Genomic DNA, 17525 nt, shown 5'->3' on the forward strand with positions numbered 1-17525 from the left:
TCGGACTCGCTCGTTCGCTCGAGGAAGAGAAACGAACCGAGCAGCATTCGTATAGCAGAAGCGAAAGGAGCGGAAAAGAAAAAGAGATACAACATACAACTTGCACCTGCTAGTCGGCTATAGAAGTGGCTTTCCGCTAAAGTGTACGTCACTTCGGAGTCGACCCTTATCGATTAAAAGTCGACGATACTTGCATCAGCCATCTTAAATTACGGCGCATATGAAGATGCTGCTCGCGCAATTTCTTCTCGACCGAATTGAGTAGAATTAAAAAAAAAATAATACGACATATAAATTCTGTCTGTCTGTTCAACACACAGCTGGTATCTCTTGTCAAATGGAAAACTTTTCAAAAATATGACGTATTTGCGCTGCTGCTTTGACTGAGTTTTGATTTTGACAGCTGCGATATTACACGGTTCTGCTCGGTTTATATATGTAATAGTTTCTTAAGGTAAAAAGTTATTTCAGGGACATAAACTGCGGGAAATTTTTCTTTGATCGTTTCCGGCGTCGCAATTTCCGGCTCGAACGTTGCATTGTAAACTTTAAGAAGAAAACAAGTTGGAAACAGGGAGTTGCGCGTAAAAATTTCATATACAAGCTCTTTCGAGGGAGAGTTTTAATATTCTTGTTATATCATAACGAAAAAAAATGTATTTTTGCTGCTCGACGCGTGACAAACGTTAACTGCGATCGGGAAACGTCGCGGTCGCACTCGAGACGTTGTTTGTAGAAAGTGGAAGCGAATCGCAAATGTTAGCACAATTGGTTGCGGCGACGTATTTCGTTGCGGAAAATAGAGAAACGCGCGCGAGGCGAATATTAAAATATCTCGTAGCTCGATGCAATTCTCGTACGTGGCGGAAATTTTTCTCCAATATATATTCTCGAGAATCGGATATTCATAACCGCGCCGGTTGACGTAAAGTCGAATTACATAACGCGATACGAGCACAAGACAGGCTAGAGACAAGAAGTAAATGTTGATAACATTTTAATGTCAACGCTTTTATATAAATGTAATAATTTCACTTCGTTCAGGCACACTGAGAGAATTTTCTCTTAGAATTCTGAACTCGGAAAATCAGAGTAATCATGATAAGAATTTAATGAGAATTTCTCTGATTAATATTTATCACACTAAAAATAATAATATCTACCACAATAAAATATAAAACATGTTTGATTAATTTTACTAAACTGCATAGTAAAATTAATCAAACATTATATTTTATTGTAATAGATATTATTTTTATCGTGATAAATATTAATCAGAGAAATTCTTATAAAATTCTTACCACGATTACCATGATTTTCAGGGTAAATTCTAAGAGAAAATTCTCTCTGTACACCAACACGTTTCCAAGACTGTCCTTTTATTAATTGCAAGATAAGAGCTTACAGTACCGGCCAAAATTATATCACCTTTCGATTTTTTTAACATAATTTGTTTTAAAGTGCATGGATCTTTATCAAATTGTAATATGTTTTGATGGTAGGTATAGCTTATTGAACAAATAACCTTTCATCAAATAATGAACAATAACTTTTATGAAAAATTAATTTTATTTAAAATCTTCAAAATATGTTAAATTTAATAATAAACTTTGAATTACTATAACAATTATAAATGCTTTGAAAATGAACAACGAATCCGTAATTTATATTGTAAGACAATAAATTTAACAATTACTAGATTCAGACTGTAAAAACAATTGCTGCAGCACGAAAAACAAAAAACGCACAAAGATGCGATTTTGGGAAAATTAATAAAAAATTCGAAAATCATTACGTATTTTGTCAAATCTCATTACACTATAGGTACAAGGTACACCTGCCACTAGGTGTCTACTATATAATTTTGAGCGCATTCGACGCATTTTAACAAAAATTATATTAAAATAACATAAAGGTGATATAATTTTGGCCGGTACTGTATATATGAAAATGAGCGATATCCCTCTTATTAAACTGGATTTGGCAATACGCTTTTTTATTCATCTAAATAAAAACTAATCGGGAAGACGCACAAATTTTCGATATACCGTCGATCTTTAAGAGCGCGAAGAGGGTATTTCCAAAGGATTGCGTCATCGACTCAAACTGGCGATGAGATCGAATCTATCTCTAAGGAGGAAATCGCTAGTTATTGAAACACGGATTCTTATCGCTGCCACATTTATCAACTTCTCACCAGGCCATTTGACGACATATAGATATACCTACTGTACAATCATCGTCACGCTTATCGCCAAATTGTAAACAAAAGTCATGTAATATTTATAGATCGTACGAATAATACGAGCACGAGTGTATCAATAATTAAATTTCATAATTCAACGCCATGTCGGCCCGCGTCAAAAGTGACTAGGCGTGGATAAGTGAAATTAAATATGGTATGAGCTGCAATTTTTTTTTTTAACAAAAGTAAGAGCGTAACGAATCCACAAAAGATCAAAGAAATCAAGAATCCCCTTGATTGCGAGTTCCCAATCAACTACGAGCGACATGTGAAAGTAACGAACTGCTCCAAAAGAGATCGAAGGGAAATTTCATTACAGTTTGAGGAAAAACTCGATATTTTAATTAGACAATGAGAGAATGCAATATTCGACGCGAATTCGATGAATGCGATGCATTATTTAAATACAGATAACATTTGTTTATAAACATAATATCTCCATGATATAAGCAATCTTGATATTTTTATTTCACCTCTGAAATATTATCCATATATATATCAATATATGAAAAGTGTTATGAAATATATATATAGAAAGTAGATAAATATAATAAATGTGTGTGATAAAATATCTTACGAAAGTAATTATATCTTGTGCAATGTAGTTATTAATTAATTAATTGTATATAAATTATTTATCCGCTACTTGCATTAAATTGCTTCGATTAATTATGCGGCAGTATGTAAATTCCCTTAATTATCATTAGCATCGTATCGATATCTTTAAAGGAAAGTAGTAGACAAGTAACATCTACACGTGTATCGAATATAAATAAATATTGACAGCCCATTGAATCGGAGCATCCCTGTATGTATATTTGCATCTGATTACTCGTCTGTCGCGATAACGCGACGAATTATCCGCTTAAATTTACGTAACGGTGCATTGGCGCAAACTTATTTTCGATAACACGTCAACGTAGCCGCTATCCGATGTTTTTTTTTTTTTTTTTCCACGTTTCTTAATAATCGTTCTACCACGGAACACGGAAGAGATCGCGCCGGAATTTATCGTTGCACGCGCGAAATTAGCAATTTCGGATTACGTATAAATTATTTAAAGGTGATTTATACGCCTTTATCACCTGGCGGATATCGCGAAAGTTTAAGAAAACGATCGGGGAAACTTGACGCAACAGAATTTTACGAATTAATCACCGCTATCGTCATGCCAGGATTAAATGGAGAGTAAAAATTAATTGATGTAATCCATCTTTAAAAGAAACAATCTTTTTTCGGTTCGATAAGACCGGCAGCAACGCGATACCCAGAGCGTGGCTTTAATTCCAAACTTGAGATATAATCTGTTTTTCATCGCGTGAATTTGTGACGTTTTTGCTATATTATGATTATATTTCAATTGCAATTGTAATTTATTATCACATATTTCATATATTATACTTATTATCAAAATTATTCTTTATTTTATAAGATTAATCAATTTAAGAAAATATAATATACACTGAAAATAAAATTTATTAACTTGACTAAACCTTTCAACTAAATATTATTTTGTTAATTGAACATATAGAAATATTTAAATTAAATATAACATATTAAATCTAACAAAACGTATATTTGACTTAAATACTCTAATATATGTTCAATTAACAAAATAATTTAGTTGAAAGGTTTAGTCAAGTTAACAAATTTTTTTTTCAGTGTAGATAAAATATTAAACTCTTTATCACATTATTTATATTTTTATATATTTTTCAGTAAAATATAATTTAAATCCTGGAACACTCTTAAACACTTGCATATGGTTTCGACAAACATTACTGCTTTATAACTCGTCACTTTATTTAAAAAAATATATTAAAAAATGTGTTATGTAACTAATTTCCAATAAAAAAATAAGAGAAAATTAAAATTACACACTTGAAAGAGAGTAAGTCAAAACTTTTTCTAGAACGTTTTCAAGCCCGATCAGTGTTCCACGATTAATCTCGGTCACTTTCGTGCCTTGAAGTGGCCGAGCTTAAATACGAGATAAACTATCCGAAGGAAACTTCTCGAAAAACACACCCAAGGATTTAAAGAGATGACGATGATTCCGTCTCGCGCTGACGTTCGTGTTTCTAGGCGCGCTTAGTCAGGTGCGCGCCAAGTAAAGACGCGTAAACAATGGTACTCCGGAGATGATCGTGCGCAGCTGTTTGCGCGCGTGTGTACGTCCGAGTTTGACGGTGGCGAATACGCGAGGAGAAAAAATTACGTAGCGCGATACATCTCTGCTATCTTTCTCTCTCTCTCTCTCTCTCTCTCTCTCTCTCTCTCTCTCTCTCTCTCTCTCTCTCTCTCGAGTTAGAGAAAGAGAGAGGGCAAAAGATCGAGAAACACTTTGGCGTTTATGCATTTATATGCGCGAGCGACGAAGGGACTCTTTATTGTGCACACACGCAGACACGCAGACACGCAGACACGCAGACACGCAGGCACGCAGGCACGCTCTCACAGACACGATAAAAAGAGAAACTCACTCCAGAAATAATGCACAGTATCCATCCAAGTCGCGGTGGCGAAGGTGGGACGTTGCTTCCTCCTGAGTTTATCGAAGCGAGCTTAGCAGCTATCGTACAATAAAACGAGACAGAATGTCACGTTCCTTCCGCGCGACGATGCTAACCTCGTCGTCGTCGTCGTCGTCGTCGTCGTCGTCGTCGCGACGACGACAAAATACACTGTACCAACACTCTTCACGATTCTTCCAAGTTCACGTTAGTCTCACGTCGTCTCGTGCACGAGAGAGAAGATTAATCGGAGGATCCTCTCCGATTTCTCACACTCCGCGAAACGACATTCGCCGACCGCGTCGCGTCGCGACACTTTTCGCCAACATAACCTCGCGTTTTTCCCGCGTTTTCGTTTCTCTCCGTCTCTGCGCGCGATAATGGAAGAAGAGTCAGACGGAAAGACGGAGCTTAGAGATACACGAAGGACGGAGAGACGGACACTTGGCTCGCGAAATCGCGTCTTCTCGGAAGGAGAGATAATCGCGGGACGCCGGTATATCAACCTCGCGAGCGACGACGCGCGGCGATATGTTGCGTCGCGTGCATTCGCGTGCGCGCGCGCGCGCGACACTTTTCAAAACAATATACAACCAACCAACACACCAACCAGAGAGCGCACGTCTCACCCCGTATACGTGTGCTCGAGCTTCAAGCGTTTTCTCGCGCCACCGCCGCGACTCTCTCCCTATCCGTCTCCGTCTCTCGCTATCGCGCCTCTCCCCTCCCTCTAACAAACCTATCGGTCCCTCACTCTGTCTCTCTCTCTCTCTCTTTCTCTCTACTCTCTTCTCCCCTCTACCTTCTTCTCTTCCAGCCAACGGCGGTTTTTCCGCACGCACACGCCGCCGCGGATCAATAATTCACCATACGAATTCACCAGGAAGCGGGTGAGCGAACGAGTGAGAGCGCGAACGTATGAACGAACGAACGAACGAACGGACGACACGAGACGAGACGAACGTGCGGACGGGCTGGCGGACAGAGACGACTAGGAGGCGGCGAGCAGCACGCGTTTCTGTCACGGCGCTGCCCCGCTCGCGCGCGCCGAAACAACGAGGAAACGCGCACGCAGGCCCACACCACCGCGACGACCGCGAGAGGAGACGAGGAGAGAGTTTCAACCCTAACCTCCACGTCCGTCCGTCTCTCTCTCTCTCTCTTGGGGCAGCGCGTTGCGCTGCGCTGCGCCGCGCTCGTGCGCGCGATTCGGAACAGGAGTGTGCGTTCCTGACAGCGCACAGCTGACACGACACGACACGATGAGACGAGACACAACGCGACGCAACACACTCGTAAACGCGCGCGACAACTCGGAATTCGGACTGTGCTCGAATCAGCGAGTGCTCGACGTGTAAACAGCCCTCTACCGGAACGCGTAAACCGGGAGAGAGAGAGAGCGCGTTACCTCTACCACGGCCAACTTCGCGCCGGTGAATCGTTTATCTGTCGCTGTTCTTTCTCTCTCCCTCCGAGAGTCACGCGACTTTCTCTCCCTTTACTCGCGCATGTTTTCTTCCATTTAATTTCGTTTGAAATGACAGAGAGCTAGTGGTTAAACACGGGGACGCTCCGGCGGAAATATAGCTTGTGACAAGCGAGTCGAAAATATCGGTCGCGCAACGGATAATAACGGCGTCACGCGTTCACTCGTTCACTTGCTCGTTCACTCGCTCGTCGAACCACTCACGCAGAACACGTACACATACACACGTCATGCATGCTACGTCGTTCTTTCTTTCTCTCTCTCTCTCTCTCTCTCTCTCTCTCTCTCTCTCTCTCTCTCTCTCTCTCTCTCTCTCTCTCTCTCTCTCTCTCTCTCTCTCTCTCTCTCTTTTACGCATATGCACACATACGGCGTCTCTCGCTCTCTTTCGTTCGTCGTCCGTCTATGACTCACTCGCACTCTCTCTTTCTCTCTCTCGGATAATATCACCATCGTCGCTGCGGTCGGATTCGTTCCTTGCGCGGGCCCGTTGCGAGACGACGCCACCGTCAGGACAACACGGGCGTGGACGCCGCGCACTTTCGCAAACGGCGTTTCAGCACTATTATTTTGTATCATGTACTTACCAGTGGACGAGCTGTGTGACGTGGCGGCGCACGCACGAGCACGGGGACGGCCCTTATTGTCGCGAACGAAATTCACACGGTGTTATATTAGCGCGCAAGACTGCACCACGGTAAATACGAGAACGGTCACCACTCTTGTTTTTGGTATGCCAGGAATGGCACAAAGAATCTGGACAACGCACACGCCTGCTGCGCAGCCGGTCTGCGCACACGCTGACACCGCTTACGCGGTCGCGGGAGAAACCAGAATCACGGACGCGGCCGAGGAGAAGCGGAGAGAACCGAAGCTCTCCCGTCTCGCTTCTCGCTATCCCCACTACTCTTCCCCTCCCCCCACCTTCTCAACGCTCTACCATTAACTGTCCCCGTACCCCGCGCCGCGAGTCAGTCGCGTCACGTACGTAATGGAGGTAGGTTGTTGGTTGGTGAGCTCGCTCGCTCGCTCGCTCGCTCGTCCTTTCGTTCGCTCTTTCTCTTTCTCTCTTCGGGAAACGAGGAGCACTTGTTGAATTTCAGGGGTTGTGTTTTAGGCTTTACAAACGAAAGCGTTAATAAATGAAAATGTAGCGTAGAACATTCTAGTTTGAAGAGAAAGCTCGCGCTGATTATTTAATGTACCTTTTTGTCGTACATTCTGAATGACGAATCAAGTTATATAAGATAAAAATGTTTTATATGTAGCGAAAATGTAGGGAATATTTTTGTTTCGTTTCGTTAATATATTTTACATATTATATTTAGCGTTCATTTATAGTAATAACATAACGCTACCTTCTCTCTCTATCTAGCTTTTCATAATTATACATTTTTAATTTGTTGTTATATATTTGTACTGAATATTGAAAGAGTTGTTTACCGAATGCATATTTTAAAAAGCTAATATCACAAGAAAAAAAGATAAATTAAATAGTATTGAAACTCTTCCGACAATTTCTTTGAAATTATCATTCTACATTTATTTCAAGATGCAGAAATGCATTCGAAACATCTCTCGCTTACGTCTCATTTTTTTATGAAGGTAATAATTTTACGCATACAATGATATGCATTTTACTTTGTATACGAAATTGTCTTGAGATACAGTATTTATATCTGCCAGAGATATATAAGAAACTAGAAGCATAAGCGAATCAATCGATCACAATTGAACATTTTTCTCGCTACAATCTTTATAAAAATATTCGATCATGATTAGTTGATTCGCCTGTTGTTTACCTTAACTTTTTTTCATTTTTATCCGAAATCTATACACGATTGTAAAATAGAACAGTTACATGAATAACTTCAAAAAAATTTCTCTGTAAAAAGTAAATACTTTATAAAAAGTATTCAAATTTTTATATTTTGCATAATGATTGAATTATCAAAACTCTGTATCCATCCGTTTTCAATTCAGAGCGACATACAATAAATCAGTTGATACCAAGGGTATGAAGAATTCATTTTAAAATATATTAAAAATATTTTAGTACCGCTATATTGTTTGTCTTTTTCTTAAGAAATGCCTCAAAACATGACAAAGATCAATTGAAGCATTATTGCAGAAGAGAAAATCGAAACAGAAATAGTCAAACCTGCCATTATAAACGTATCAGTCTACAAAGCAATCAGTTGGCTATTTTGTTGGCGCCTCTTTTCATTCTTATTTGCCGAAATATAATAAATAATTATTAAGAGAGATTAGATTAAATTCTTAAAATGTTATCTTTAAAGTAGCATCCTTGACCTTGTAGAATCTAAAAGACCATCAATTTTAAGATTACTAGAGAAGCAATCTGCTTTGGAGCATTTGTAAAAGAGCGTTTTTTCAAGTTTTTGTTGTTTGTTAATGATTAAAGAGGTTATACACGTATAAATTTATATAAAATATATTTATTATTTTTTCGGTAAAAAGGAAATTACTTTTCTCTAATTTATTTTAGACGAAAATGCAGAATATATGAAAAAAGATTTGTGATTTTCAAGATAACAGAATTTCAAATTCAAATTTTATATATTTTTAAGTGATAATTTATTTTTATACATATATAAAAAATATTTGTATAAAAAGTTATATGAATTTTTAAAATTAAAGTTCTCGAAAATTATGTTTTTTGAAAAAGTATGCAAAGTTCATAAGCCGAATTCATCTTTGAAATATAATGCGCGCACCAATTTGAGAAAAGTTTTGAGAAAAATGACTTTAGAGTTAGAAAAACATTTAATTATACGCATTTTAAAATAAACTATATAAAAATAGATAAAGAAATTGACTTTTACCTCTTTTGAAAAGAGATTATTTATATCAGTTTTATTCAAACGCTCAATATCGTTATCTCTATTTTTTGAAACATTTTTTTAACATTACAGTGCGCGGATTAAGAACAATATATATGTTATTTATCTAAAGAATTTACATGCACACACATACATATAATATCGGATTTTTATTTAAGTCCTCAATCATTTAACTTTTATAATACTAAAAATATATTTATAACGCTCTTTTACACTATATTATTATACTTTCATTTCATGTCCGATTATAGTAGTGTGTATTTTTATATTTTCATATATTACGTTGCATTTTTATATATAAATCTTTCTATTTTAATTCTTGAAAAGCATTTCTGTTTCTATATAAAATCGCTTATCCGACGTGATGTAACCCCAAAACAAACACAAATGGTATTTCAAAAATGCTACACGATATACAATAGCGCAGTATCGCAAAATGGAAAACATCGCAGATTAATAACGACGATGTCAAACAGCTCGCTCTCGCAAACCGAAACACGGTTCGCGTACGAAAATAATGCCCGGAGCTGTTAACTTTTGCGACTGGCACAAAGGCCCGGCCGTAATTAATGCCTTTAAACGTTTGCCGCGCAATGAGCTCCTTTTGTCAGTCGGTTGCATTGTGCCGCACAAAAGTTTACAAACGGGCCGGGGCAGCAACGCGACGTGGCAAAGCGCGATGCGACGCGACGCGACGCGACGCACCGCACCGCCGGGCTAAAACGAGAGTTTTCAACGTGTTGTACGAGTTGCACGGGTTGAATAGAAATGGCGTACAGCAGACTCCGATTTCGCGCATACAACGTGCCTCTTTAAATACTTAATTACGTTAACGCCCGATTTCTGCCCTGCGAACTTTGGTCGCGATGTACCGCGGAAACGCGTCGTTTAAGTCGCGACCTTTCGCCATGTTAATCCTCGCTATTATCTCGCAGCTTTTTACTAATACTGTACTTTGCTTCGAATATAAACAAAAATGCTAAATTTTTTAATTCGATGCGAAACGATGAAGCTTTTTACGACAATTTCCGTCTTATAAACTTTTGACCCTTCACCGTAACCACGTGAATTATGGTGTCGAAAGCGAGAAATTAATTTGTGAATCTCTTTCTTTGCGTTATATATTATGCTTGGATAATAAATAATTGTAAATTATTTGTTCAAATGCTATAAGACCCATTTTCGTTGAAAATATAGAATGAATGTATGCAAATTAAGCGAATTTATTATAATATAGAGTAATGAAAAAGATAGATTTATATTTTAACAAATTATGATATTTAAAGAAAAGTGGCATAAATTAAAAACAAAAAATAATGTATTTCATTGTACACAGAGAGAATTTTCTTTTAGATTTTACCCTGAAAATTATGATAATCGTGGGGCAATGAGAATATTAATATTTATCACAATACAAATAATAATATCTATCACAATAAAGTATAAAATATGTTTGATTAATTTTACTATGCAGTTTAGTGAAATTAATCAAACATGTTTTATATTTGATTGTGATAGATATTATTATTTTTATTATGATAAACATTAATCAAAGAAATTCTCATAAAACTCTTTCCATATCATATTGTCCCACGATTACCATGATTTTCAGGGTAAATTTTAAGAGAAAATTCTCTCCATGTATGACGCAAAAAAAGAATTCTCCCAATTTCTCGTTTGTAATATATAACATAATTCATTACAGCGAGGAAACAAAAATCTTATAGCTCGATGTTTTTATTGAACAGCTTGGCAAGAAATTGATAAGGAGATTGAGAACAAAGTCGTATAATTGTCAATTATATTGCAAGCACCGTGAATATTTTCGTCTCTGATCACAAATGTCAAAATTTGAGAACGACAAAAATATGTAAATAATTTGTTTTGATATCCATAGTGATTTTCTCGATCGCTCTCGTGATTCCGATGCAAAACTACATCTGCTGACGTACATTATATTTGCAGTATCGGAAATATGCATAATCGTAACTGCATATGCGTTCGGCGATAAAAGGCTGGTTACCCAGTGCCCGCATAGAGCTGATAATAATTGTTCTCCCTTTGTCGCAAACTAGAGAGAACGTTGTATCACCCAGATAACGATAGAAATTCCGCTAAACACTTAATTTCCGAAGCCACCCTGCCACGCCGACAACGCATTTCCTAACAGTAATTAGAAGAGCGAGAGCTTTAATAGGTGGGAAAAAGCGATCGAGAGAGGACGGAGCTTATCTTATTTTAATGCATGGCATATGGAATTTCGTTCGCGAGGAAATTGACAATTATCCCTCTCTTTACACCCTACTGCGCGTATTCGAGCTATTTTGACCCGGGCATAAGGTACGGCATCGTCGGTATGCCGCGAATCCTATTTAATGTCGACAGTCGTAAAACTGCTCCGCGGAACGTTGGTTTGCGCGACGATATCGAAGATAATTAATTGAAAAGCGTGGAAATAATGTTGGCGGGAAGGAGAAAAGAAAAGAATCTTCCCGTCATGTTTGCAACAATCAACCGTCATTACATCATCGGATAATAATTAGCGATGTGGTGATACTTGCATAAAAAATATATATGCATGTATATTTTTTTTTTTTGTTTTCTTTGCTCTCTTTCTCTCTTTTCCTATCCACGTGTCGTAAAAGAAATGTTGCGCGCGCAATTTCGCATTATGCAACGATGCACTTTGCATTCAGCCGCGTTTGCTGACTTTACTTGGAAGATGGGTGTAGGTTCATCGACACACAACGCACCGCGAGAGACGACGCTCCGCACCTGACTCCTGCAAGAAATCTGCAGCGTCGTCGAGTCGACATTACGAACGTCGTTATGCACGAGTCAGATATACGTTTGCGAAAAATAGATGAATTAATAAGAATCGATAGAAAGTCATTTTATATACGAAGCTACATAAATTTTCATGATCTTTTCAAAGTCGGGGATTTTTCTATCATTTTCGTCGACCTTTTTTCCGCTTCGTTTTACTTTTAGCCGCACATTTTAAATAATTCTCAAAAGGCAATTAGAAGTGAAAGTTAAGTTAGATAAAGTAATCTTATAGATGTGGAAACAGGAAGAGATAGAAAAGGACCAGAGATTTTTCGATGAATCCTTGATTTTAAGATTGAAGGACGTTCATAGAAAAATTAATATAATTGATAGATATAAAATTCTTTGATAGATTAAAAAAAGAAGGCACACGAGATATAATTTTGTTATTTAAAAATACTTTATAATTTATTATCATCTCGCGCGAAATGCATTCATTATGCATATATTATGTATATGTGTGTTTGAAGTTGTCTCTGTGATACGCAAAACAGCTAATCCTAGTTTGCGTCTAAGTTTGTGACATTGTAACAACGTTCAGATGGACATCACGTTAGCCGATGCAACTCAGAAATGTAACCGTAATGTCATATCCAAAATCATAGGTATGCACGATGCTCTTGTTCCGCAAAGTCACAGAAAGTTTCAACATCGCACACAATTGTTATTTGCAAACTATACTCGCTTCTTGAACTTGAAAAATAAAAAATCTAAAATAGAAAAAAAATATAAAATAAAATAAAATAAAATAAAATATAAAATCTAAAATGGATAACATTCGGAATAACTCTTTAATAATTGAATGCAGTTATAGTATATAAAATTGCTATATTGTATTGCTGCTGCAAATTTTCGACGGAAAGATTCTCCTCGCATTTTTCGACGATATTTTAGCGATGACAACGTAATTTTATTGTCAGTTTTGCGACACGGCGTCTTTCCTCTATCGAGGTTGCTTTTATTTAAAAAGGGGAGAATAAAAAAAAGAATGCAGGAGAAAAAGAGAGAGAAAGAGAGAGAAACGCTTTAGATCCACCCCATACCAGGGCTACGCATCGCCCTCATAAACTTGGAAAACATTTCTTATAAACGGCAGATATTCCGCGAGGGTGAGATTCCTGGCAGGTCTTATCATGGCAGAGATTTACTCGCAAGGACCGTCAGGTATAAAGTATTAAAATATCACGCGAACGGCGCATTCGGAAATTCCTGCTGCACTTAAAAGCAGAGAGACCCTGCTCTTGCAATATAAAGATTTTCTCTTTTAGATGGAATCGCCTCGTGGTAAGCGACATTAAAAATTATTTGTTTCTTTATTTAAAAACTTTTAACGTATACCGATAGATTCTTATTCTCTTCCTCTTATCTTCTCTTCATAAATTTAATTTGTAATTTTATTTACCGCGAGACGTGCAAAATTAAAATTATATAATTCAATTTTTGATGAAAATAAAATATAAGTAAAGAAGAATCGAAATATAAAATGCAATAGAGATGTATTGCATTTTTTATTTCTTTATATATAAATTCTTTAGGGATACTTTTTTAACAACATTTATATAATAGATTATTTGTAACGATTTTCAATTTTTAATACAATTCTCCGCAAAAATTTAGATAGTAGATTTAAAAAATCTAGCCGGGGAAAATCATAGAACTTGAAAATCAATTTCAAAAGGATATTAAAAATTTAGGGATTTAAAAAATTGCAAAAAAAAAGAAACAATCTAATTTCTATAATCCAATCGCCTAATCTTTATTTAAAAAAATTGAAGCTGTGTAATAAAAAAATGGTAGATGAAAGAAATCGCAGTAAGTCTCGTAGATTTCACTGTACGCTTCTTCGATTGAGATTTCGCACAGGGATTGAACAGACTTGAACAAGTTTGCAACGCGCAAGGATGCGTATGACACGCTTATTGTATCCGATCCTGTGTAAACGAGGACAAAGCACAGCGAACGGAAGAAGACGCGGGGGAGATACGACGGAGTAGGGCGAATGCGAAAGGGTCGAAAGGGGCGAGAAGCGGTAGAGGAAGCTGCTGAAGGAGGGCGAGAGGAGACAGGAAGGTGAACGCGTACCTCACCTGGCATACCGGGAGAGTATCGCGACACATTTTGATCGAATTCTTCTCGAGGTCGGGGAATGCCGGTATCTCCCGTAGATATTATTACATATTTAGGCGGTCTCTCTCTCTCTCTCTCTCTCTTTCTCTCTTCTCGCTTCGAAGGGTTAATACACTTAGAGAAACGTATTCTCTCTCTTTCCTCTCTTGCAACCCCTTACCCTCCTCTTTCTCTCTCTCTCTCTCTCTCTCAGCTGTACAGCCATGGAGCGTACATATCTGGTTCACTATACTTGCGCCACTGCTGTATCCTCATAGCTCTCTCGCTCAGACTTCGAAGGATCGCAGTTCTGCGCGATATCCTGCATATCTCGGCATACCGTCCCCGTCGTTTCCGACATTGTTCCCTCGGCTTGCCCCCGCTCGGCCCCCGGCCCCGAACCCGGACGCGGAATAATCCCACTCGTTCGACGTCTACCGGGCCCGGCTTCCCGACCGGATTCCAGTCGATTCTGGTACCGAGCTTGTGCAGGGTGAGAAGCCCCGGCATCGAGCATGATAATTGGATGCTTTTCCGCTCGCTCTCATCCCCCGCGTGTCCCCATCTCCGAAAAAGCGTGAGGAAGAACGTACGAGCTTATTAATAGAGCTCTTGAAAAAGCCCGTCACACGAATGCAAGCCGCGAGTATAAGAAAAGCTGATGCTGAAGGAACGAAGGATCTTGCAAGAATCCGTCAACACGGATATTCGGAAAATTGTCTTATTATTAAAAATAATCATTTCGAACTTTATTCGATTATTTTTATCGAATAAAAAAATTTGTCGATGTTTTAATTAGTAATTAAAGTAAGTTAAAACATTTTTTGTTAATATGATTGATATCTATAATAAACAGTATAAAAATAAAATAAGAAAATAAGAGAAACAGATGTAAAAATAGAAATCATTCGCCAAATTAAAGAATATATGCGTATAAAGATGAGATTTTCTTAAACTTTTTACGAGTGTTAAAAGGTTTCTTTATATCAAACTTTTATATAATTTTCAATTATTTGCTTCGTAGACCTATTTAAAGATTTCGTGTTATATGACGCGAGAATCGCAACTCGCATGAAATTTTCTTCGAATTACAGAGGGGTTGGTGGATGACGCGTTCACGTCAATAGTCCGGCAACATCGTTTGTTGAATATTCAATGTCCAGTATCCGATCCCCGGGAGAACGACGACCATAAGCGTTGGATTCTATTAGCAAACAGTCACGAGAACAATGGTGCGTCGTCGATGCGATTCCGTCGATATACAAGCAGCGAGTCGATGATCGAGCCCGATAAATGCCGGCCACCTTCCTTCGGCACATTTCACGACGAACGTCCGTCCCGGGATACTATTCGCATATCTAAATCCATAGAACGTTCTGGCCCGTACAATTCCCAGGATTGTTACCAGTCCGCAGGACCACTTGCCGCTTACACTCCTTCGTGCATGATCGGCCCTTAATTCGTCGAGAACGTCATCGTACGTGAGTTAACAATGTCAAGTCCGAGAGATTCGTCTCGGCTTTTTAACCCTCAGCTATTATACCGAAGCGAAATCTTTGTCTCGAACGAACAAAAAATATTTCACAGAATTCGAAAGGATTAAGCGTACATAATTTGCTCTTTCTTTCAAAGTTTATAACTGTCCTGAATTCTCTTCATTTTATGTGTTTATATTTTACTATATATAATAGAGTAATTCAAAATATAATTAATATCGAGTTCAGGTCAGTACATCGAACATTGATATTCGTACAATATGAACTGTCCAGATTCGAGAAATGCATACCGAGAAGAGCATGTCCGATACATACGCCAACGAGGATTTCTTCAACGCACTGGCGTTATTGCATTCGACCGATGAGAACAGTGCCGAGGAGCTTCGTCGAATGCTGGACGCCTGCATCGAGAAGAAATACGGCCCCGGTAAAACTTTGGCCGCTAGAATGCCGAGGAGATTTTTGCAAAATACCGACGACGCAATCGCTTCGATAAAAATGTCAAAGAAACGCGACTACGTCGAAAAACGATGCGTCGAAGCGATGGAAAACGAGATCTGGGACGGTTTCGAAGTTGTTTCCCCTCTCGAATCTGACGTGACGGAGAACATCGCGGACCATCGAACAGCTGATACGGAAATGTTCGAGATCAATTACGAGGATGGCTGCGACGATCAGAACGTTCCTAGGATCTCGATTCCCGACGAAGGATCCGCCGATGGAAACGTGTGCAAGGTTTTTTCCTCAATTAAACTTTCGCAGTTTGTAACTTGTAACTTATGCGTGAAATAACACACTATTGATCGTTGCCATCGCAACAAGCTGCCGCACTTTTAAAATTGTATATATCTGTGTGCGGTAAAAATCCAAGATTTGCAACGGCGCAAAATTGGGAGCTTTGATTTTGCTGGAGTGTCAAGAGTGTCAAGAGACTTACCATCCGTTGTGTCACCAACCCCCGGTCATCGACGTTGACGTTTACGATCCTAGATTCGTATGGCGGTGCAGGCGATGCGTCGAAACGTCGTCAGCGATTTCTACAAAAGTTAGACTTTTGGAAAAGGGATCCGTAGAAGAGGAAATTCGAAGAAACGATGCGATGAAGGATGCGATCAAAGAGAACGCAAACATTTCGGGATTGAGGATGCCTAGAACAAGAAGCGGTGATTTGTCAAAGAAGAATGGTACGTTGATAGAGAGACAGATCAAACATATGTATATTATTGATATTAACAAGTTTGATTTTATTTCTAAATCATACTCTCTTTGTAATTAGTTTAAAATCTGGGAAATATATTTGTACAAAAGTATATAAATTTTCGCTGATAAATATTAAAATTAACAAAAATATTATTTATTTCAATATCAAAGAGAATCGATGACCTATAAATCAATTAAAAGTTCGATTATAATTTAAAGAGCTAAAATATCATCAAAAATAATGTCAAATCATTTTTTTTGCTAACAAATTTTAATACTATAGGTCAGCAAAAAATTTATATTCGAGAGAAACTGCAAAAAAATTATTTATATGAAAAATATTAACGTGAACAACTGTACAAGCATATGTTACGAAATTCTGTTTTTAAAAATAGCTCATTTTATATGCTAAATGTGTTTAAATATCACATTTAAGTATCGAAAAATCTTGGAAAATGTAAAAACTTGGCATTGATAAATGAGTTTTTAGGTAAACACAGAATCTGTTTCGCTTGAGAATCCACCTGTACAATTCAACCGAAATTTTTGACCAATGTATTATAAAAATATGCTTTTTTTTTACACACAAGAAAAATGTGCTTACAGATTCGCCAGTAGAAAACAGAAGCGCGCAGTTACGTGATTCTCCATTATTCACAAAGGATTTAGCGAATCTGTCACAAAAAAATGGAAGTTTATCATCCTCTACGCAATCACGAAAGAGAATCGGATCTAAACTCTCCATTACCCGTACTTCGATTAAATAAAAAAGAAAAAAAAAACGCC

At 38.0% G+C, this 17525-nt stretch overlaps 3 protein-coding genes across 10 annotated transcripts in view; 2 read left to right on the plus strand and 1 right to left on the minus strand.

Moving 5' to 3' along the window:
- Scalloped (TEA domain transcription factor 1 homolog scalloped) overlaps nt 1–7062 on the minus strand; it is a 175241-nt gene extending 168179 nt beyond the window's left edge. For 3 of the 8 annotated variants that reach the window (XM_083038135.1, XM_083038133.1, XM_083038136.1), the window contains exon 1: nt 4729–6543. In XM_083038135.1, the coding sequence (XP_082894261.1) occupies nt 4729–4753 (25 nt within the window). In that variant the 5' untranslated portion in view covers nt 4754–6543. Of the gene's footprint in view, nt 1–4728; nt 6544–6831 lie in introns of those variants that run through there. The other 5 variants (XM_083038141.1, XM_083038138.1, XM_083038132.1 and 2 more) reach the window with 4 other exon arrangements.
- LOC145936202 (uncharacterized) overlaps nt 1–17525 on the plus strand; it is a 185927-nt gene that overhangs the window by 149262 nt on the left and 19140 nt on the right. The window lies entirely within an intron of this gene.
- On the plus strand, nt 15108–17506 carry LOC145936084 (integrator complex subunit 12). The gene is made up of 4 exons (XM_083037974.1): nt 15108–15520; nt 15813–16274; nt 16411–16723; nt 17346–17506. The coding sequence occupies exons 2-4, from the start codon at nt 15822–15824 to the stop codon at nt 17504–17506; spliced, it is 927 nt and encodes a 308-aa protein (XP_082894100.1). The 5' UTR covers nt 15108–15520; nt 15813–15821.

The sequence above is a fragment of the Prenolepis imparis genome, unplaced genomic scaffold (genome assembly GCF_030444845.1).
Source record: "Prenolepis imparis isolate NDT839.2.m4 unplaced genomic scaffold, iyPreImpa1.0 SCAF_5, whole genome shotgun sequence".
In the NCBI taxonomy this organism is placed as follows: domain Eukaryota; kingdom Metazoa; phylum Arthropoda; class Insecta; order Hymenoptera; family Formicidae; genus Prenolepis; species Prenolepis imparis.

Excerpts from the sequence above, each read along its gene's own strand:
- LOC145936084 (XM_083037974.1), top strand. The coding sequence starts at position 15,822 with ATGCATACCGAGAAGAGCATGTCCGATACATACGCCAACGAGGATTTC. Across the intron at positions 16,275-16,410 it reads CCGATGGAAACGTGTGCAAG|ATTTGCAACGGCGCAAAATT; the intron begins GTTTTTTCCTCA and ends TAAAAATCCAAG. Across the intron at positions 16,724-17,345 it reads TGATTTGTCAAAGAAGAATG|ATTCGCCAGTAGAAAACAGA; the intron begins GTACGTTGATAG and ends ATGTGCTTACAG.